The sequence below is a fragment of the Pogona vitticeps genome, chromosome 1, assembly GCF_051106095.1.
Source record: "Pogona vitticeps strain Pit_001003342236 chromosome 1, PviZW2.1, whole genome shotgun sequence".
Lineage (NCBI taxonomy): Eukaryota > Metazoa > Chordata > Lepidosauria > Squamata > Agamidae > Pogona > Pogona vitticeps.
In genome coordinates, this window is record NC_135783.1 from 168516809 (window position 1) to 168541035 (window position 24227).

Consider the following 24227-nt stretch of genomic DNA (forward strand, 5'->3'; position numbering starts at 1 on the left):
TATTTTTTATTTCTAGGATCATCAGTTCCCTAGACAATAATTCCAAATGCAACATGTACTATGTCTGAAATTAATCAGCAAGGCTTCCTGTGTTTCTCATTGTGATTTGGAGAATGCACATGACATGTAATCTACCCAATGAGTACAATCTGTTCAATTTATGGAACTTTCTGTTTCAAGCTCCAGCAGTGTGTGGCTGGGATGCCTACCTCTGTATGTTTAGTCATTCACAATGAATTGCACCCTTGTTTCATTGCATGCTAAAGACTTCATTTATATATAAGAAGGAAAGCCTCACTTGAATACTTTGATCCCTAGCAGGGGATCATGTTTCTAGAGAATCTAATTTTCTATGAATAAAAGCTAGCAAATCATTGGGAAATTAATTTCTCCTTTATGGAATCTTTTTAATCTTATAAAAATTTATCCTCATTAAACAGCTGTGTGCACCCAAGTACTAGATTAGGATGGTCAAGAACAAGAAAAGGCATGGGGGAGGTGAGAAACAGAATGCCTCCAGAATGAGCAATAACTACTTTCCAGTTTTTAATTGAATGAGTAGCTGATTCCAGGTTCTTTGTAACAAACAAGCAATTTAGAGGTTTTTCTAAAATCTTTTGTCCCTGCCAAATAAAATGCTAAAGCCCTCCTAACATCTAAAATATGCAGTGTCTTTTCTAAAGAAGACTGGGGTGAGGGGGATGAGCAGAACAAGGGTAAAATCAAAGTCTGCGACATATGGAAAGGTGTCATTTCTTTTGGAAGAAAAGAGAGATCAGGATACAGCGTCACTTTATCTTTAAATTAAAGATAGGGAGAATCATATCTTACAGCAGAGAGCTCGCTAGCTCTTCTAGCAGATATTACTCCAACAACAAAAATGTTTTAAGTGTCAACTATCACACATTCGATGTTGCCATAGATTCAAAGGGAGATTTTGTAAATTCCGTGACTATGATACTGTACTGGCGGAGTCCTTACATCAGGTTAAGTACTCACCTTGAGTGCTCACCTCCAGTTCTGGACACCACACTTCAAGAAGGATGCTAACAAATTGGAACAAGTTCTGAGGGGAGTGACAAGGATGATCAGGGGGTTAGAAACCAAGCCTTATGAGGAAAAGCTGAAAGAATTGGGTATTTCATTTTGAGAAAAGAAGACTGAGGGGTGATATGATAGCACTTTTCAAATATTTAAAAGGCTATCATACAGAGGAGGGGCAGGATCTGTTCCTGATCATCCCAGAGTGCAGGACATGCAACAACAGGCTTAAGGTAAAAGAAAAATCAGATTTCAGTTGAATACCAGGAAAAACATTCTAATGGTTAGAGCAGTACAACAGTGGAACCAGTTACCTCGGGAGTTGGTGAGTGTTCCAACACTGGAGGCATTCAAAAAAAAAACTTAGATAATCACCTGGCAGATATGCTTTGATTGTATTCCTGCACTGAGCAGGGGGTTGAACTTGATGGCCTTGTAGGCCCCTTCCAACTTAACTTTTCTATGATTCACAAAAAAGGCATGTATAGGAGGTGGAAAGAAACCAGGTCACCAAGGAAGAGTACAGACAAGTAGCAAGGAAATGCAGGGATGGCAAAAGCTGAGACTGAGCTGAGATTAGCTAGAGAAAGAAAAATAAGAGGATTATTCAGATATATGTGAAGCAAAAGACAAAGAAAAGAAACAGTGGCACAGCTACTCAATGGAGAAAAAAATTATTTATTTATTTATTTATTGGACTTATATACCGCCCCATAGCGCTACAAGCACTCTCCGGGCGGTTTACAATTTTTAATTATACAGGCTACACATTGCCCCCCCCCCCAGCAAGCTGGGTACTCATGATGATAATAGATGATAAAGAAAAGACAGATGTGTTTGGTTCATAGTTTAGCTCTTTTCCCATAGGACAGGCTATGACCCTCCAGACAATGTGAAGTGCAAGTTGGGGGGACAGGATTGCAACTGGAAACAAACAAAGTTGAGGAATTGAGGAGTACCTTTCCACCTTGGGCAAGTTCAAACCTCCAGGGCCAGATGGATTGTATCCGAGAGTACTGAAGGAATTGGCCAAAGAATACTCAGAACCAGTGTCCATTATTTTCTTTAAATCATGGGAAACAGGTTAGGTGCCAGATGATCTGCGGAGGGCTAATGTTGTCCCTATCTTCAAAAAGGACAAAAAAGAGGAATCTGGTAATCCTGCCAGAGTAATCTGATCTCATTTTTTAATTGGGTAACCTCCCTGACAGACAGAGGGAATGCTGTAGATGTAGTATATCTTGACTTCAACAAAGCTTTTGATAAGGTGCCCCATGATATTCTGATTAGAAATCTATCTAGGTCTGGGCTGGATAGATCAAGTGTCAGGTGGATACACAATTGGCTAGAGAATCGTACTCAGAGGGTGATGATTAATGGCTCCTTCTCCAATTGGAGGAGGTAACAAGTGAGATGCCCCAAGGCTCAGTCCTGGGCACAGTGCACTTCAACATTTTTATTAATGACTTGGATGAGGGAGTGCACGGAATGCTTGTCAAATTTGCAGATGACACAAAATTGGGTGGAATACTAATACCTTGGAAGACACAAACAAAATTCAAAATGATATTGTTAGGCTGGAGCACTGGGCTGAAAACAACAGAATGAAATTCAACAGCAATAAATACAAAGTACTGCACCTCAGAAAAAGAAAACAAATGTGCCGTTAAAAAATGAGGGAGACCTAGCTCATTAGTACTACAAGCGAGAAGGATCTTGGAATTGTCATAGATCACAAGCTGAAAATGAGCCAACAGTGTGATGTGGCTACAAAAAAGGTAAATCCTGTTTTAGGCTGCATGAACAGATGTATAATTTCCAAATCCTGCAAGGTGCTAGTTCCCTTCTATTCAGCATTGGTTAGGCCTCACCTTGAGTATTGTTTTCAGTTTTGGACAACACACTTCGAGAAGTATGCTGACAAATTAGAACAAGTACAGAGGAGGGCCACAAGGATGATCAGGGGGCTGGAAACCAAGCCCTATGAGGAAAGACGGAAAGAACTGGGTATGTTTAGCCTTGAGAAAAGAAGGGGTTATATGATAACATCTTTCAAATATTTGAAAGGCTGTCATACAGAGGAGGGGCAGGATCTGTTCTCAATCATCCCAGAGTGGAGAACATCCAGCAATGGGCTCAAATTACAGGAAGCCAGATTTCAACTGAATATCAGGAAAAACTTTCTGTTAGAGTAGTAAGACAGTGGAACCGATTGCCTCGAGAGATGATGAGTGCTCCAGCACTGGAGGCACTCAAGAAAAACTTAGACAACCGCTTGGCAGATATCCTTTGATTTGTATTCTTGCATTCCTGCAACTACCATCGAAATAGTAGTTTAGGTAATGACATCTCCAAGACCTTTTCTGGTTGAGAGACCAAAAATTCCTCCTCCTAAGTCACCACTTTAAAGAATCAAGAGCTCCTCAATGTTGAGCGATGTCTTATTTCCCACCTTACTTTGGGGAAGATGCACCTCTGAGCTCTCCAACTGAAATCAAACCAACATTTTGAGGTTCGTTATGTGATTCAATTATTGGATGGTTGGTTGTAACAGGGACCACAACATACTGCACTTGTGTCATTTTCTGAGATTTATCCTTAATTTTTTTTGCTTGTCAGAACCCATGTGCATGATGCTTTTTCTTTTCTTTGATCATGACAAGTCTTTCAACATCAATACCATTTTTTGCATTGATGGTCCAGTGCTGTCCATTGATATCGACAACTATATTAATAGAGTCAAATTACATGACCTTGCATTCACTGTACTTTACACTATTTCAACTGTGTTTAAACTACTGCGTCATGTTTGGCAGAGGCTTTCTGTGAAAGCAAATCTAAAGCTTTAGGGATTGTCTCCCACAAATAGTACAGTGGTGCCTCGCATAACGAGCGCACCGTATAACGACAAATCTGCACAGCGATCCCTTCTCCGGGATCGCTAATGCGGAGGCCCCTATGGAAAAAACTTGCTTTCCGAAGACGGGCCGACGGGTGCCAGGAAGGAACCGCCGCCGCCGCCGCCGCCGCGAGAGTGATGCGGGGCCACGCTGGCCGGGGAGGAACGCAGGCGGGCAGGCAGGCAGGCAGGTGAAGGCAGGGAAGCCGCGCGCTCGCGTGTCCTACCCCCACTTTCCCTCTTCCTCTTCGTCCTTCTCCTGACGCCCCCGGGAAGGCAGGCAGTGAGGCAGGCAGGAGAAGGCAGGAAAGCCGCGCGCTCGCGTGTCCTACCCCTACTTTCCCTCTTCCTCCTCGTCCTTCTCCTGACACCCCCGGGAAGGAAGGCAGGCGGCGAGGCAGGCAGGCGAAGGCAGGGAAGCCGCGCACTCATACGTCCTCCCCCCCCACTTTCCCTCTTCCTCCTCATCCTCCTGATGCCCCCCGGGGAGGAAGGCAGGCGGCCAGGCAGGCAGGCAGGCAGGCAGGCAGGCAGGCAGGCAGGCAGGCAGGCGAAGGCAGGCGAAGGCAGGGAAGCCGCGCACTCGCGCGTCCTCCTCCCCCCCCACTTTCCCTCTTCTCCTCTTGCCGCTGCCTCCCCAAGCCTCCCACTGAGTCGGGCGATCAGCTGTTCGCGCTTACCGAGGGCGCGAAAATGGCTGCCGCTATGGAGGAAACTTCGCTGAACGGTAAGTTTAGGGCCCATTGGAATGCATTAAACGATTTTTAATGCGTTCCAATGGGCTTTTACGTTCCGTTTAGCGATGATTTCACATAGCGAGGGTTAATCCAGAACGGATTAACCTCACTATGCGGGGCACCACTGTACTTTAAAACAAGACTGTCAATTCTTCAATGTAACTTTAATAAAACTTCTCCAAACTGAACAATTTTTAGTCAAATGTTCTTCCCTAAGCAGTACAGACACTGATCATAGCCATCATCATAGGCATCCTTCAGTCTCAAGAGACTATGGTAACATGCTCTGTATCGAGAAGTGTCCTCTCCAGAGCATGAAACCTGGGTAAACTAATATGGAGGATAGGCTGTTACCCAAGCAGCAAATCCCCCCTCTCCACGTTGCTGAAATGGTCCAATGGAAAGGCAAGAGCCAATACAACTGGTTCCAGCAATGTCGCAGGAGTTGGCAGAATGACACGAACTGCCACCGGCTCTGGATTTTGCCTCTAGGTTAACACCTGAAGCCTTTTCCATCAGTGGATATAGCCACAAGGCAGTGGAGGTTTGAAATTTGAGTTTTCCTTCTCCTAGATGGGCTGCCTTCCATGGCTGACAAGCCCCACCTACCCAGCCTGCTCTCTAATAGTGAGGAAGTATGATCCGTCTCTTAAAACTTTCCTGCCTCCCAGGTGTATGCAATGCTAATTGGCTTTCCTATTTACCATATTAGGGTCAGAGATTAGGGTCACCTTTATATACTCATTGTTTATAGCTTTAAATATTGTCTTTCAATGATGAAAGCCAGCTTTCGTCCTTTTCAAGGAGAAAGGTGGGGGCAAAAATATTTTAAATAAATAAATGAATAGCTGGATAGCTGAAGTCTCCCATTACTAATATGTCTCTCCTCTTTGAATGTGTGGCATTCTGATCTAGCAGGGCATAATCAAAATCTGCAGTCTGGCTGGGAGGTCTGTTAGCAGACCCTCACAGTGTCAGTGCTATTATTTTCCTTTCCTTTGATTTTCATCCAAATGCTGCCCAACAGCCTTCTATACTTCAGTTCATGCATTTCTTAACAACTGTACACATCCTTAATACACAATGCTATCCGTCCACCACTACTGTTTAGTCTGTTTCTTTTGAAGAGGTTACACCCTTCAATCAGTACATTCATTCATGTGTCTCCTTCTACCAGGTTTCCATAGTATCTATTAAGTCATATTTGCCTTTCTGGGTTAAAAGTTCCAGCTCATCTTATTTATTTCTCATGCTTTGTACATTGCTATAGAGACATTTGAAAGCAGGTGTCATTCCTTCCATCTGCTTCTTTGTTGTCTCTTCCTCTCCATTTTAGGATTCCTTAACTGCTATCCCAGTTATTATTATTATTATTATTATTATTATTATTATTATTATTATTATTATTATTATTATTATTATTATTATTATTATTATTATTATTATTATTATTAAAATCCATCCATATTGATTTAACATCATGTCACCAGGGTACAGCTTATAATCATTTGTAAAACAACTGCTACACACATTACCCTCCTAATCTATACAACATCCTTCTAACCATTGATAGATAATATTTGATAATATTTTATATCTTCTTTTTCTTTGATTTTCAGTGTTAGTCTGTCCATTTCGGCGCAGTCCAATATCTTTTTAATTATTTCTTGATCTGTAGGTGTTCCTTCATTTTTCCAGTACTGTGCATAAATAATCCTTGCCGCTGTTAGAATATGCAGTATTAAATATACATTTTGTCTATCAACACTTTCTGGTATTATACCTAGCAGAAAGAGCTCTGGCCTAAAATCTAAATGCTTTTTGATTATTTTAACAAGCCATGTATGTATTTTGTTCCAAATTTTTTTTGCTTTATCACAAGTCCAACAGAGGCGATAATAGGTTCGTTTTTTTATGACATTTCCAACATTTACTTGACCTGTTAGAATACATCTTAGCCAATCTATCAGAAGGTAAATGCCATCTATAAAACGTTTTGTATAGATTCTCTTTATAAGATGTTGCCATTGTCATCTTATAGTTTCTAGACCACAGCCCTTGCCATTTTTCTAAGTCAATATTGTACCCAAAATTTTTGCCCGTTGAACCATCGTTTCTTTGACCAGTTCATCCTCCATTTTCCAATTTAGAAGGAATTTGTATACTTTCCTAATTAATTCATCATCTGATGTTAACAATATTTGATCAAAAGTTGTCTGTTCTTTATAAAAATCATACATTTTTAGATCCCGTTCATATCTTGATTGTATTTGCATTATAGACCACCATGATGCATCTAACCCCTGTTCTATAAGATCTTGTTTTGGCTTTAATCTCCTATCTTTGTCTAAAATATCTGTATAAATCAAAATTTTTCTAACATTCAAAAGGTTGGGATGAACAAATGCTTCTGTGGGTGAAACCCATCCTGGTATTTTTGTATATATTTTCATTTTTATTTTTTCCCATATTATATACAGGGAGTTTATAATATAATGGTTATGAAAATACCTATGAGTTTTGGCTTTCTGATACCATAAAAAGGCATGCCAACCCAACTGTAGATCATGTCCTTCTAAATACAGAAGTCTCTTGTTTTTCAGGCTAATCCATTCTTTCAGCCAAGTTAGAGCAGATGATTGGTAATATAAGGTCCAGTCCGGTAAGCCAAATCCTCCATTTTCCTTGGATTCTTGGAGCATTTTTAGTTTGATTCTGGCTTTCTTCCCTTGCCAAATATATTGTAATATCACTTTGTTTAGATCATCAAAATATTTCTTCTCTATTTTCACTGGCACTGTTTGGAACAAGAAAAGTAGCTTTGGCAAAATGTTCATTTTGATTGTTGCAATTCTTCCTAATAGTGATAGTTGTAAGTTTTTCCATTTTTCCAGGTCTATTTTTATTTGGTTAAGTAGTTTCATATAATTATCTTCTTTTATAGTTACATATCTAGCAGTTAAATATATTCCAAGGTACTTAACTTTTTTAACTATTTGTAAATCTGACATCTTTGAGAGTTGATTTTTTTGCTTGGCTGTTAAGTTTTTCACTATAACTTTAGTTTTTTCTTTATTTATCTTCAATCCTGCTACTTTCCCAAATTCATCGATTTTGTCCAGTAGTCTCAATGTTGTTTCCAGTGGGTCTTCCAATATTAACACCAAGTCGTCTGCAAATGCTTGTAGTTTGTAGGTCTCGTCCTTTATTTTGGTACCTTTAATCTCTGGGTCGTTCCTTACATTCCTGTTTAATACCTCCAGAGTTAATATAAATAGCAATGGAGAGAGTGGACATCCTTGTCTTGTGCCTTTTTTATATTAATATTATCCGTCAGTTCACCATTTACAATTAACTTTAGCTATTTGTTCATTGTAGATTGTCTCAATTACATTTGTAAAATTTTTGCCAAAATCCATAGCTTTTATTTGCTGTATCATAAATTGCCAGTTCACATTATCAAAGGCTTTTTGGGCATCCAGGAAGATTAATGCCATTTGCTTCTCTGAATGTACCTCATAATATTCTAATATGTCCAAAATTATCCTTAGGTTATACCTTAGTTGTCTTTTTGGCAAAAATCTATTTTGATCTGAATGGATGAACTCCATTAAAAACTTTTTCAATCTTTCCGCTATAATCACTGCAAAGATTTTATAGTCCACATTCAACAGTGATATTGGTCTAAAATTTTTTATATGTGTGGAGTCCGTATATTCTTTTGGTATTAACGTGATATATGCCTCTAACCATGTCTTGGGTATTTTAGCTTCTAGTAGGACTTCATTGCAGACCTCTTTTATTGGTAAACTTATTATGTCTTGGAAGGATTTATAAAATTCCGCTGGTAATCCGTCTGGTCCTAGAGTCTTATCATTTTTATGTTTTTTAATTGCTTCCGTTACTTCCATCATTGCTATTTTCTCATTTAGGAGATTTTTAAAGTTTTCTGGTACTTTAGGGAGATTTGCCTTTTTAATATATTGTATTATCTTTTCAAGAGAAACTTCTTGAGTGTCATAGAGATTAGCATAATATTCTTTAGTTATTTTTTATTTGCTCTTTTTATATTGGAGGTCTCCGTTTTGATCTTGTAGCTTCGTTATCAGTCTTTTTTGTTTTTCTTTTTTCAATCTATAGGATAGCCATCTTCCAGGTTTGTTGGCATTCTCAAAGAAATTTTGTTTAGCTCTTTTGACTTGTTGAGCTAGTTCTTCTGATTCTATTAAGTTTAATTTATGTTTGACTATCTCCATCTGGTTTTTAAGAGTTTTCTTCTGCAGTTCTTTTTGTAGCTCTAACTCCAGTTTTTTGAGTTCTTTCAGTTTTGTAAGTTGTTGGTTTTTTCTTTTGTTCCTCTTGGCTATGTATGATATGGCCAATCCTCTAAAGTATGCTTTAGCTGTATCCCAGATTGTTTGCAGGGATGTTTCCTCTTTTTTATTCTCTTTGAAGAAGAGTTCCATTTCTTTTTTAGCTCTTTCCACAAATTCTTTATCCTTCAAAATTTCCTGATTTAAAGTCCATCTTGTCTTTTCTTTTCTCTTTCCTTTCCACCGCATTTTCACTGGATTATGGTCTGCCCAAATATTGGTTTCTATTTCTACTTCCTGTATTTCAGTTTTTAATTCTGAGGATAGCCAGATCATATCTATTCTCGACCAGGATTTATGTCTATTTGAGTAGAAGGTAAATTGAGAGCTTTTAATATTTGTTTCTCTCCATATATCTTGTAGTCCTAGTTCTTCTGCCATCTGAAAGAAAACGTTTGGCAGTCTTCTCCTTCCCTTTTTCCCCTTTTGGCCATTTTTATAATCTAATCTCTTGTCTACAATTGCATTAAAGTCACCTAATATGCAAATATTTTGGTATTCTTTTTCCAATATTGTTTTGTATAACTTACGATAGAATTTTTCTTGTTTACTATTAGGTGCATATATTGCTATCATCAAGACCTTTTTTTGATTTATTGTTATTTCTACCATTAAGATTCTCCCTTCTTCATCAGAATAGATATGTTTAGAGTTTAACTTTTCCTTCACATACAAAGCTACTCCTCTTTTCTTTTGTTGTGCAGCTGTGTAGTAGAGCTTCCCAATCTTCGGGTAGATCAGATACAGTGGTGCCCCGTATAGCGAGGTTAATCCGTTCCGGATTAACCCTCACTATACGGAATCATCGCTAAACGGGTAGGGGAAAGGTATTGGAACGCATTAAACTTCGTTTAATGCGTTCCAATACCTTCGTTACTTACCCGTTCAGCGAGGATTCCAGGTGCCGGCAGCCATTTTCGCGCCTTCGCTAAGCGAGGGCAGGGCGCGAAAACGGCTGCCGGCAGCCATTTCCAGGCTTCCGGTGGCCATTTTGGAACCGCCGATCAGCTGTTCGGCGGCTCCAAAATGGCCGCCGCAATACCCGATCTTCGCAATGCGGGTTTTCCCCATTGCGAAGATCGGGTATGTTTCCGTATAGCGATCCCGAAAAAGGGATCGCTATACGGAAACATCGCTATACGGTGCACTCGTTAAGCGAGGCACCACTGTATTTGTAATGCTGCTGTTTGATGTGTGTTTCTTGAAGACAAATTATATCTGCTTTGGTTTTTTGTAGTTTTGAAAAAACATGATTTCTTTTCCTTGGTGTGTTCAAACCGTTAATGTTCACTGAGAAGATCCCAATTTCATTCTCCATCATGTTTACTTGTATTTAGGCTTTACTGCCCTAGTATTCCTTTTTTCTCTTTGCGTTTTGTTCAAATCTTGTTCAGTATCCTTTTTCTGACTCTCTTCTTCACTTAGCTCACTGGTTCTTAACCTTGGGTTACTCAGGAGTTTTGGACTGCAACTCCCAGAAGCCTTCACCACCAGCTGTCCTGACTGGGGTTTCTGGGAGTTGCAGTTCAAAAGCATCCGAGTAACAAAGGTTAAGAACCACTGACTTAGCTCGCTCTCCTCTTCTGGTGTTTTCTCTCTCTTCTTTCTACTTTCTCCTTCATTTATATCTTGTCCCTGTGCTTCTTCTTCAAAGAAGGTTATATGCCTTTCAAGGAATTATCTTGCTTTTTGGATAGAGTCAAGTCTGTGTCTTCTTGAGTTCCAATTGACCAGGATCCCTTCAGGTACCAGCCATCTGAAATTCACTCCTTTTCTAATCAATTTAGTAGTCAAAAATTGATATTGTTTCCTCCCCTCTCTTATTCTCCAGGGTATCTGTTTCAATACCGCAATTTCCTTTTGCTGGTACTGTATTGGTTCTTCACTGGCCCTTCGCAGTATTTCATCTCTTGTCGATCTTTTCACAAACTTTACATGTACTTCACATGGTATTCTATTCTTTCTCGCATAGCTTGAATTTAATCTATATATTTTGGTCTATCTCATTTTCCATCTCTTCTTTTTCAATTCCCAGTGCCTCTGCCAAGATGGTTGCCATCAGTTCTGGTAAGTCCTCCTGTTTATCTTCTGGTATGTTTTGAAATCTAAGAATGTCTGAGGCTCTTTCCATCTCCATCACTGCAATTGAGTCTTGTAAATTTTTATTAGCCTGGACAAGTTTGTGGTTTTCTCTTTTCAGTTCATCCAATCTCTTCTCTGTTTGTTCTGCCTTATTTTCCAATTCTTTGTTGGTTCTTTATAGTATTTTGCTGAATATCTTGGAGTTGTGTATTCATCATCCCGATCTGTTCATTGATTTTATCCATTTTCTCTTCCAGTTTCTGTTGATTGTGCTTGGCTTCTTCATGGTTTCTTCTTGATTCTTCTTGATTTTTCTTTGTCTCCTCTTTGTGTGATACAACTGTATCTTGAATCGCTTGGAGTGTTGCTTGTAGATCTTTCTGGAATTTTTCTTGAAATAGCATTGTATCAATAGACCTTTGCTTTACTGGACTGGGAGCCCCAGATGATGGTGCAGAGGCTGTTTTTTGACAGTTTTAGATAGATTTGGTAGACTCATTATGAATATTTTCCTCAAATATCAGACCAAACCACCAAAGTTCTATTGATCTGCTACACTATCTTTTCCACCCTTTAGGTATTCAAATATTGTCAATATATCATTATATCAGCAATACCTTATATTCAATGGTCATCAATAATACCTGGTCATCACAGCTCTATATTCTAAGCAAACTATTAGCTTTACAGTTTTACAATTTGATATAACAAAGTTTCAAGGATTATTCCCACTGTCCAGTTCTCGACGTATATATCCAAATCTGACCAGATGATCTAGAGTATTTAATTGTAAATCAGCTCGATTAAAAAAGCTGACAAGTTTATTATTTGTAATCCAAGAGTTAATTGTCTGTAATCATCTGTAATTAATCCAAGCTACAGCTCCAAAAGGGAAACAGGAAAAAAAGCAGGCTTTAAAAGTTTTAGCTAAGCCAAGGTCATTATAAGAGATATCTGTTGCTCTTCCTGTGGGCTCACTGCCAGCTCCACTGTTTAGACACAGTTTAGACACACAAAGTTTCAGCACTCTTTAATGCCTGGAAAGATGATTCCCGATCTCCATTTGCAATATTAAGTTCAAAAAACACCCGTTATTTCCCCTGTATTGCTTTCAAATAGGTTCTGCCGAATACAGATTAATGTTCCGTAGAATAGACTTGTCCTTCTTAGCCTCCCCTTCAGAGCAGCGGACCGCTCCTCTCTTTTGTCGCCGCTTTCCCTTTCACAGGTAGGGGACGGCTTAGAATCCTTCTTTCTTTTAAGGAGTTATTTTGGTCAGGAATGAGAAGAAAAATAATCTCACTCAGGTTGATAACACGATGTAAATTATCCAAAATTTAGTGCTGTTTTCTTCGGCAGCCGATGACTTAGACAAACTGCTGGCAAGAGAGGCTTGTTTTCCTCCTCCTGCTGGTTTGGGGAGCTTCCTGAATCAAACGAAGACAATTGCCATTATCTTCGTGATCTACAGGTATCTCCCCCTCGCTCGTCACCTCTCCGGGGTGACTTAAGCCCCTTGGGGCTCCCTAGCAGGCTGGAAAGCAGTCTCGGGGAGCAGAGCTCTGTCTCCCTGGACTGTATCGTCACGACGTCAAGCCGGAAGAACCCCCAGTTTTTGATGCACCCCTGGAGCACTACTTGCTGTCCTTCTGGCCCCTAAAATATTGTCTCCTTTTCCATCTGTATTCAGTTTGAAGCCCTCCTGACCAGTTTGGCAAGTCGCATAGTAAATATGTTATTCTCTACCACTGTAAGCTGCAATCCATCATTTGCTATAATTGTTCTTTCTCAACTTTACAAACCTTTTGTACTTATGAGCAAAGAGAAATAGACCTTTTGATCTTTAAGCAATTCTAAAATGCACAAACAGAAATGGTGATGGATGGTTTGAATAGTATGTTCAAAAACGAGCTAGAGAACTCATTAGGACACAAGCTAAATAAGAGCTAATAATAAGAGATATTGTTGCTTGGTAGTAAAAAAGCAAGGTGTAGAATAAGGAAGACTTTATTCAGAGCAGTTGAAATACAACAGAAAACACTTGCAAGATGGGACGTATACATCAATATCTGTACCCAGAGTAGTTACACTTGATGTACGATGGAAACAGCGCAGGAATATGTTGGCTGGACATCCAAAGCAACTTGCTTTAAGTTGCTTAAAAGAAAGTTCCTTAAAAGAAACAAGTAAGACAGAAAGCAAATAACAGCAATTGCTAAAGCCTGGAAACATATTTAGATGAACTTATTTCTAACAAGTAGAAGGCTCCTTTCATCTTCATAAACATGGCACTCCCTCTGCAGGTCTCTGGAACATGTCTGTCAATGTCTAAGGTGCTAGGCATTCCAGAAGTCTCTAACATTTTCCTAGACTCTGGCAAAGCTTTCTGTCCTGAATTTCCAAGTCGGCTTATTCCAATTCATCTCTCCTGGAAACAGTTTTGTTTCAGATTTGCCTTGTTCCTTGTTAGTCTCTGCCTTGGATTGTCTGCCCAAAGCCACAGACTTTTACAACAACAGACTGAATCCGGTGACCCATCAGAGCAAACTCTATCTCCAACTCAAACAAGTAGTTCACGGGGGGGGGGAGTACTGTACAGTGGGGTCTCTACTTAAGAACTTAATCCGTATTGGAAGGTGGTTCTCAAGTCGAAAAGTTCTTAAGTCGAATCTGCATTTCCCATAGGAATGCATTGAAAACCATTTAATCCGTATCTGCTCTTTTCTGTCCATAGAAACTAATGGGAAGGTGCTATTCTGCCTTCTACCACTAGAGGGGGATATTTTTTCCTCTTTTTTTTTCCTTAGGTCAAGAAAAGTTCAGAAAAGGAGGGGGGAGGCAGGGAACAGTTTGCAAAGCTCTTTTTAGCCAAGCCAAGCAGGTTTTGGGGGAAAGGGGGCAGCAAAACAGGGAGGGAACACCTTTTAAATCAAGCACATTTCAGACAACAGAACAGTTTGCAAAGCGCTTTTTCAAACAAGCCAAGACAAGCATCAAGAGCTTGGGGTTCCCGGGATTCACATTCCCTCGGCCCTGGCAAGGTCGCCCTGCTCACCATTGAAACAACACTGTGAAGCGGAGGAAAGGAGCCGGGCAGGGGGTCTGTTTGGGTGCTGCTCCCACTTTAAAAAACCTTCTTGCATCCCAAAAGAGGCAGGAAGAGGCAGCCCGCCGCTTCTTCTGAGGAGGGGGGGCGCTCTCCTTGCCTGTCCACCCCTAAAAGTGGGAGGGAGGGGGAGAGAGACAGGGCAACCCCCCCAGGACTGATGGCGGGAGCAGCGACTGTGGGGTGGGGGCTTTCCCTCCCTCCCCGCAAGGATCTCCCCTCAACACTCATCTCTCTCTCTCCCACCCTCCCTCCCCAGCACTTGGGGCGGTGGCGGCCAGGCAGCTTGGGGACCGAAAGGGGAATCCGTTCCGCCTCCCCTCCTTCCCCCGCAAGGATCTCCCCTCACCACTCCTCTCTCTCTCTCTCTCTCTCTTGCTCGCTCCCACCCTCCCTCCCCAGCACTTGGGGCGGCGGCGGCCAGGCGGCTTGGGAAGAAAAGGGGAATCCCTCCCGTCTCCCCTCCTTCCCCCACAAGGATCTCCCCTCACCATTCCTCTCTCTCTCTTTCTCTCTCCCACCGCCCCTCCCCAGCATTTGGTGGTGGCGGCGGCCAGGCGGAAACTTACTGTTCCTGTTTGGTCACCTTTCTCTCCCCCTCCTCCTCAGAGCATGACTCAGACAGAGGACTCAGCTGGCGAGCGGCGGGGCCAGCATCCAGAGTCCCCCCCCCCAGGGAGATGGGCTCCCTGCTTGCTGGCTAGCCCCTCGGGGCAGCTACTCTCCCCCTGCTGCCCCCTCCTCCTTGCCATGGGGGTGTGGCTGTGCGGGGAGAGCCTGCCCGAGCACAGAGAAGCGGAGAAGCGGCGGCTGGACGGGCCAGGGTGTGCGTGGCGACCACTCGCCTCCTGGGCTCTGCTTCTAGGGGGAGGGGTGAGTCAAGCGCAGCGAAGGGGTGCATCCGGCGCCAGCCTCCTCCTCTGGACGCTTCTGCCTGGGTAAAACTGTGGTGGTGGAGGTGTGTGTGTGTGTGGGGGGGAGAACGGGAAGCGGCTGGAAAGAAAAGCTCTGTGCCTTCCCCCCAGAACCGACCATGAGTAATCAATTAGCAGGCAGGGTCAGACAATGCACCTCCGGAAACAGAAAGCAAAGGGAAGGGCTTTTGTGGAAGGTTTTTTCCCGCGCATTTCCCTCCCTTTCGTAATTCGAAATAGAGTTTGCAGGTCGAGGAAATATTTTCCCCTCAGAGCAGTTTGTAAGTCGAAAAGTTCGTATCTCGGGCCGTTCTTAAGTCGAGACCCCACTGTATACTTTGAATAATACAAATCAATAGTATATTGCATATTTGTCTGTTACTTAAATGAAATCATTTTTTCATGGTGCATTGTTGCAAAATAAACAAAAAAAGTTTTCATGTATGAAACTACCATTATTTTCTATTTTGTATTTATTTATGGTGATCATAGCCATCAGCCTGAGTAATTTTTGTTCCACAGTAAGAACAATTATTCCTTAATGCTGCTGAGACCACAAAGCAGAAACAATCACAGAAAAAACTGTTGTAAAAAGAGAGGGGCTGGGGAGGAGAGAAGATTATGAAGATATACTACCTATCATATTTAAAGATAAATAATAATAATAAGGAAACAACGAAGGAAAAAGGAGAGTAAAATATTAAGGAGGCTATTTGCAAACATTTATTTGCAGTCTTAAGCACATCATAGATGTTGCTGCACATCATAGATGTTGCTGCCATAGCAGACAAACAAGGACTGGGGAGAGAGGGCTGGGCATGCACAGTACATGTGGGGAAGAAAGGTTTAGAGCAGTGGTTCTTAACCTGGGCGATAATGCCCCCCAGGGGGCGATTTCATTTTTCAGGGGGGCGGTAGAACGAAAAGGGGCAGCGTGGGGGCGCTGGAGCAGAAGGGGGGCGGTAGGGGGCGTTGGAGCAAGCCAAACCTGTGCAGCCTTTTTACAATGTGCATGAGTATATATTCTCCTCCTATCTTAATTTAGTTTCAGAGTTTTCGTCTTGAAATTTTTAGTTCCTGCATTTTATGCCCTTTTTATATTTCTTTTTGAGTCTTAAAATTCGCTTGCAACTAAATCATTAAATGTTACTTTTGGGGGGCATTTCATTTTCTTGGAATTGAATTTTGTTTTCAGGGGTCATTGGATTTAAGTGTCTTAAATAAACAAACAAACAAACAAACAAACAAACAAACAAACAAACAAACAAATAAGATCTAATAAGAAATAAGAGGGGGGCGATGATAACTTCCTCAATGGCTCAAGGGGGCGTTTCTTTCAAAAAGGTTAAGAACCACTGGTTTAGAGGGTGTTGGATCTGGAACCTTCTGTGGACTGTTTAGCGCAGGATCAAAACTCATCTGTATGAATCATAGAGACCATGATGAAGAACCACTTTTTCAAATACAAGTCCTCTGTTTTTGGCAACATGGTGGTGAGAGTCATGTTTAGCTGAGGATACAGTTCAACAAAGTGACAATATAGTGGTGCCTCGACTTATGAACTTAATTGGTTCTGAAACTCTGGTTGTAACTCAAAATGGTCATAAGTCAAAGCACCTTTTCCCACAGGATGCATTGAAATGCAATTAATCCGTTCCAGCCGAAGGAAAAAAATCACCCCAAAAAACCCAAAACCACTACAAGACCCATTGGAAACACGTTTAATCCATTCCGGCTGAAGGGGGGAGGAAGCAAACAAATTGTGCAAGACCCTTCAGAAATGCAAAAAAGCAAAGCAAAAAAACAAGCAAACCCCACAAGACACATCAGAAATGGGGGGGGGGAACCCAAAAAGCAAACAAACCCCCCAAGACCCATCAGAAATGGGAAAAAACACCCCAAAACAAAGAAACCCTGCAAGACCCATCACAGCATAGAAACATAATCCCACCACCCAGCCCAAAACCACGCTGCAAAACGCATCCAGAACAGCTTATAAAAAGCAGAAAGCAGCACCTTACCTTAACCAGGCAATCCAATGCCTCCTCCAATCGCACTCACTCTAACCGTTGGGGTGAAGGAGCTACCAACAGTTAGCAATTTGATTTCCCCGCCTTTTTCCCCTGCCTTTTTCTGTTCATAACTCGAAGTCAAAGCAAAATTTTGTGGCCAGAGCTGGTCGTAACTTGAAATGGTCGTATGTCAGGACGTTCGTAAGTTGTAGTTTATTAACATAGGAATAGAATGACTAAATTGATAATTAGTCAGGATAAGTGATATACCAGGTAGGCTGTCACTAAGAGATGTTTCTGGCACAGAGATCAAGAGTCTGTCAAGAGAGACAGCTATTTTATACCCATAAAATACTACAGAAAACTAGGTTATTAATGTAAGTGCTGAGTATCCTTAATCTCTATTCAGGCCCTTGGAGATGTACTGGAACTTGTTTATGGAGCCAACTTCTATCCTCTTGAGTCTCCATCTAAAATTATAAAGCAAAACTTGAGAGAGACAGCAGAAATTGGCTACATAAAACAAGTTCAGTGCATTTCTACAGGCCTAAGCAGAAATTGAGGTTCTTGGCACAATATATATATTAGTTTTCTGTAGTGTCATGGATATAAAATAGTTGGGAAAATAAACATTAGCTTTTCCTTTTACCTTACCATAAGTTTTCCAGGATACTATTTCTAATTGATAGTTATGACTTTACTTTACTAGCCTGCTGCACACTGCTAAAACCACAATTGCAAATTTAACATCACATATACTTTTTCCTTGACTTTAGGAGTTTGTAATGACTCTTCAAAAAAGCAAGAAGTCAGAAACAGGTCTGTGTAGGAATCTCAGGACTGTCATATTTAGTCAACTATAAGTGTTGAACATTTATTTTCCTTTCACACAAAAGCAGGATTCGAGAAAGTGGGACAGAAGTGTCCTTTCAGGTTTGCGCTAGAGTGAACAGCTGTGTGCATAATCCTGATTAATATAAAGGAATAAGGAAAGCTACTTGTCTTTTTTACAAGTAAGGAATCCAACTTGAAAGTCACCCTGTTTACTGTGACCTTTATCAACTATGGGAAAATTCACACTGCACAATATACTTACATCTTACTCTGCTTGCTGAACTTGCTGACTGTTACCAGGTCTGAGAGTACAGGCAGAGCATCCATCAGTGGTTGCATATCTCCAGTAACTGGGGTAGATTTTCGCTTTTCCTCTGCTTTTTGTTGTTGCTTTGCAAACTTAATACTTTCTATTTCTGATACAAAAAAGAAAATTACTGTTAAACAAAAGTTTCATTACCACTTTTATCTATCATGTAATTTGCAATGCACTGAGGGCTCCCAAGGTGTACAATTGCCTGCCAATAGTGTCTATTTGTTGATTGTCCTGGTTTGAAGGTGTAAGCACCTGCCATTGGCAAGAGTGGGACTGGGTAGCTTCCATGAAGATAGTATTAGGAGGTGGGTGCTTTAGTAGAAAAGAAGGATCTGGGTCATGAATCCTATATAGACTGTCAACTAGAGATGGGCCCACCAGTTTGATGGTTTATGCTAATTCATTTATCAGCCGAACAGGTGTTCTGTGCTTCCCAGTCCTTCCTCCTGTGGGCTTCCTCCTGTTTCTGCTTTGGGGCTGAGTGCAAGCGAGCTCAATCAGCATTGGGGGACTTAGAGGCCTAGTGGCAATGCTCTCGAGTGCAGTGTCCATGGTCAAGTATTCAGAAACCATGCAAGAGCTGTTTACCCAGTTTGGCCAGCATGTCCTGACTATGTGTGGTGATCTTCAAAACATGAGCTAACTTCTCCATGGTAATCCGTAGAAAAACTGAACAACTCCAGATGAAAGTTTCTGTAACACTTTCCAGCACTCAACCGCCACCTTCCAACTTCACCAGACAGGGAAGAAATGCTCTGACATCCCTCAGTAGGGATGAGACCATCACCATATTGCCAGGGGACAAAGGAAGATGCACCGTCATCCTCAACACTACAGATTACCATAGAAAAGTAAGCTCACTTTTGGAAGACCAACACACATAGAAAAAACTGAAGAGGGAGCCCAACAACATTTACAGAAGAAAAGCAATAGAATGCTTGAAACACTTGGAAAAGGACCATGCCATTGACAGGGTGACCTGGAGAGCCCCCCGCCCCCGCCTTTATGGACTTCCCAAGATACACAAAAAAGGACATGCATACCCAGACCCATTGTCAGCAGCATAAACCCGGTAACATACAACATTGCTAAATATCTGGCCACCGTCTTAGCACCATTGGTTGGACACTCAGACCACCACATTCACAACTCAGAGAAGTTTGGATCCAAAGCATTCCCACCCCCAATGCCCTAACAACTGTAAAAAGGAGGCTGGAACAGGACAACACGTTCTCCACCAGAAGGAGCCTCAACCCAGACCAGATATCCCTGCTCTTGAACCTGTGCCTGAGCACCACTTACTTCACCTACAGAGGAGACTTTTACAGACAGAAACATGGCTCTGCCATGGGTTCCCCCCAGTGTCGCCCATTGTTACTAATTTATACATGGAAGAAGTGGAAAAGAAGGTACTAAGCACCTTCCAGGGGATGACTCAGACCAATTGGTTCAGGTATGTGGAGGGGCAAGGGCTCAGGACCACAGTCAGCAGTGTTCCTTCATTTGAAGGACAAAGGACACCCATTTTATGACCAAGACTTACTCATTTTGGACCAAGATAGTTGGTTTGAGAGGTCAGGGAGGCCATACATGTGCATATAGAAAATCCCTCACTCAGCAGGAATGGAGGCCTTAAATACAATCTGTCCCCTATGTATTATGCTGCCCTTTTATCGGCCCACAGAAGGATTAGGTATACAAACAAGAAAGATCACTGTTGATGACTGTCAATGACCCATGACAATGAGTTGAGAAGACTACGGAAGTGGGATTTTCATTCACCCCCCCCCCAGTCCTTTGCTCTTCTAACGAGCCTATTCAGACCAGGGGGAGGTGAAACCAATGTGGAAGATGTATCAGGGGTCCCCTACCAATTCTCCTCAGACTGAAGAAGCTACCTGGATGAGTAGTGAAACATTTCAGCCTAACAAGAAATAAGTCCAGTTGCCATGACTCAACTTCCACATAGCAAAAGTGACGAATCCACATAGCGAAGAAGATTTTGCGATCGCTTTTGCAATTGCATTGCGATGTTCCCTATGGGGAAAAATCGCAAAGCGATTTTTCCCCATAGGCCCCTCCCACCGGTCAACTGGGGGAAAAAGCTGGCGTGCGCTTGGGAGGAGGGCGGGGGAGCCTTCCCCTGCCTTCCTGGCCAAGCGCTGGCCGGTCAGCCGGCCGAAAAAGTGGGCGGGCGCTCGGGAGGAGAGCCAGGGAGCCTTCCCCTGCCCTCCTGGTTGAGTGCCGGCCGATCAGCCGGTGGAAAAAGCGGGCGTGCGCTCGGGAGGAGGGCCGGGGAGCCTTCCTTCGGGAATTTGAGCAAGAAAACAGGGAAGGGGAATACGAGCAAAGAGAAAGAGAAATGCAGTTCCAGATCGAGATGAAGAAATTGGAATTAGCAGCTCAAAATAATAATAATAATAATAATAATAATAATAATAATAATAATAATAATAATAATAATAATAATAATAATAATTATTATTATTATTATTATTATTATTATTATTATTATTATTATTATTATTATTATTATTATTATTATTATTATTATTATTCCAGTGCGGTAAATCTCTAAATAATCAACCTGAAGAAATTTCCCCAATATTGGAATGGAGATTGTCCTGAATCTTTCTTAATTTCTTTGAGAGAGCTTGTTGGATTTCAGGGTTAAAGATGATGAGAGGATGATAATTTTAAGGTCACACGGGAGTTTTGTCTGAGATCTATTCACAGATGCCTCTTGAACAAGCTAGAGATTTTGAGGCTTATAGAGAGATGGTGTATTACAGATTTGGGATTAATTCAGAGCACCTTAGAAGAAGAAAATTTCACACCTTAGAAGAAGAAAATTTTGCACTATTACAAAGAAACCTGAGGAGTCTTTTGCCGAGCTTGGAGCACATTTAATTCAATATTTTAATGTTGTTCCTTGGAACAAATGAAATATGTGATTGGATTGGAACAATGTTATTCAATTTTGCCTGGGGAACTGTGTTGTCTGGTCAAGGACAAGGATCCTAAAAATGTGCACATGGTCATTCTATTAGTGGGATCAGAGATCCTCAATTTTCTGAGGTAAAAACTGGTAGAAAGTGTGGGACGACAATAAGAAATCCCAATCTGGTAAAAATTATCTCAAGATAAGGGAAGTCATTTTAATATGAAACCCTCATTCCCAGAGCAAAGTCCCCTGAAATCAAATAGTTCTGAGGGAAAAATTAATAGATCCCTTTATGCTGAACACAGAGCAAATAAACAATGTTATGCTTGTGATAAACTGGGACATTTTTTGCCCAATGTGAAACACAAAAGAATAAAAATTACAAACAGCCTAAAAAAGTATTTCTCCTTCAGCCTTTGGCAGCTGAAGCCACCGGCAGCCCTGTTGCTAAGGGAACAGACTTGGCAGAGAGCCCAGAACTTCATGAGACTAAAGTGATGCAATGTTTTTTAATCAAGTGCAATCAAAATTTACTAGAAAGCTCAGGAGAACTGATTTTTGTAAATGGCCAGAAGTATCTAAATCTTAAAGATTAATGCTAACAAATAACTAATGCTAACAAATAACAAATGATTAACAAATAAGAGTGGTCAAAATGACCAGATAGGCAGGGTATAAATAGAATACAGTGGTGCCCCGCATAACGAGCGATTTGTTTAACGACGAATCCGCACAGCGATGGCTTTTGCGATCACATTGCGATGTTTTATATGGCAAAACGCTTTGCGATGATCGGTAAGTGTTTCGCTTACCGATTATCACATAACGATGTTTTAAAAACAGCTGATTGGCAGTTCCAAAATGGCAGCTGGAAAAAATGGCCGCCTGCAGTGTTTTCGCGCCCTTTCCTCACTTACCGGGCAGTGAAAATGGCGGCCGGATGGAGGATTTTTGCTTAAAGGTGAGTTTTTTTCCCCATAGGAACGCATTAAATGTGTTTTAATGCGTTCCGATGGGGTTTTTTGCCCTGCATAGCGACAAATCCGTATAGCGATGATTTTTTCGGCATGGATTATCATTGCTATGCGGGGCACCACTGTAAATAAATAAACTATTTGCTATCCAGATATAATCCCTGAGGAAGACATGATAGAACACGAGAAGGTCTCCGTTAAAGGGATTATTTCTAATTTGGTGGCATTACATATGGTCAAAATATCAGTAAAGTATCATGGGTGGTCTGGTATATGGAAAGGAGTAGTGTCAGATCAAATCCCAGCTCCTTGTCTGATTCATTTAGATCTAAGCATGTGCAGAGTGCTTTAATGGTAACCCACTCTCAAGGGAGGCAGATTGACGCCACTGAGGAAAGCACTGAATCTAGCAATGAAAGACTCCTTTTAGGGGAACAACCTGAAATGAGGGAGACAGCTGATTTAGTGCTGTTGAGAAATCCTAAGAGTTCCTCCTTTATAAAGGAAAAGAAAGAAGATAGTTCCTTAACTGATAGCTTCAAAATGTTAAGGAGAATCCCATTCCAGTGACCCCTGAACATCCAGAGAGGCATTGTGTGGAAAAAGATTGATTGTATAGAGAGGTTTTAATAACTCCTCATAGGAGGAGAAGTATCCCATAAACAGCTAATTGTAGCGGTTAAATATTAAGATTTTGGAAAAAGCACACAAAGATGTATTTGGGGCACACATGGGCATCTCTCGCAGTAAGCAAAGAGTGGCACATAACTTTTATTGGCCAGGGATGGGGAAACAAGTTAAACAATCTTGTCAAAGGTGTGATACTTGCCAAAAATGAGGTGCTGGAAATGACAAGAAGATGGCTAAGCTATGCCCATTGACAGTGATCTCAATCCCTTTCAAACGCTTAGGTCTGGATCTAGTGGGACCCTTACCCAGAACGACTAGATAAGGAAATAGATATGAAGCAGTATCCCTAAGAAATATAGAGAACGCAACTGTGGCAGATGCCTTAGTTAACTACATGTGCTGAATGGGTTTCGCTTCAGAAATAGTAACATGTTTGGGAACATCTTTTACTTCCAAAATAATGAAGCGATTGTTGCAAGTCTGAGGAATTTCCCACATCACTTCTTATCATCCCCAGACCAATGGTCTAGTAGAGAAATTTAATGGGACCTTAATGAGAATGATACGTACTTATGTAGCAGAGAACCCAAATGATTGGGATAATAAATTGCAGTCATTATTATACGCTTATAGAGGCATACCCCAAGAAAGCACTGTGTTTAGTCCTTTTGAACTTTTATTTGGGCGCAACGTAAGAGGGCCCCTAGATATATTTCATCAGAACTGGGAAGATTATAAAGAGGGTGACCCTGAATCCATTATAGAGTACATGGATAATCTAATGAACACTTTGCAACGGTCCTTAGAAATAGCAGAACAAAACTTAAAGGATGCTCAAGAAAAGCAGAAAAGCTGGTATGATAAAAAGACCCAGGAAGGTCTTTTTCTTTCTGTCCTGAGGACAAAGTACTGATGCTGAGACCCATAAAGGCGAATAAATTGCAGTTAGCATGGTCAGGACCATACAAAGTGGTGTCAAAATGAGTGATTTTAATTATGTCCTCCAAAAGGAAGGTGAGGAGGGCAGGAGAATAGTACATGTGAACATAATTAAAACCTATTATAAAAAAGAAAATTGGGTTTTATATGCCATTAGGGAGAGCCCCGAAGAAAAGTCAGAATTGTGGTGCTGGGAAGGCAGGGGAGAACCCCAATATAATCCTGAGGATGTGATCCTTAGCCCTGCCCTATCCCTAAGTCAAAAAGAAGAGACTGGGATGCTCCTAAAAATACAAGAAGGTGTTTTCACAGAAACCTGGTGTGGCCAAGGGTGTGGTGCACAAAATATATACAGTGGACCCTCTACTTAAGGAATTAATCCGTATTGGAATGGTGGCTGCAAGTCGAAAAGTCTGTAAGTCGAAT

General features: G+C 41.3%; 1 protein-coding gene across 7 annotated transcripts in view; it reads right to left on the bottom strand.

Moving 5' to 3' along the window:
• SLX9 (SLX9 ribosome biogenesis factor) overlaps positions 1-24227 on the bottom strand; it is a 150456-nt gene that overhangs the window by 46293 nt on the left and 79936 nt on the right. For 6 of the 7 annotated variants that reach the window (XM_072995907.2, XM_072995832.2, XM_072995953.2 and 3 more), the window contains exon 4: positions 18261-18414. In XM_072995907.2, coding sequence (XP_072852008.1) covers positions 18261-18414 — 154 coding nt within the window. Of the gene's footprint in view, positions 1-6278; positions 13305-18260; positions 18415-24227 lie in introns of those variants that run through there. The other variant, XM_072995990.2, reaches the window with a different exon arrangement.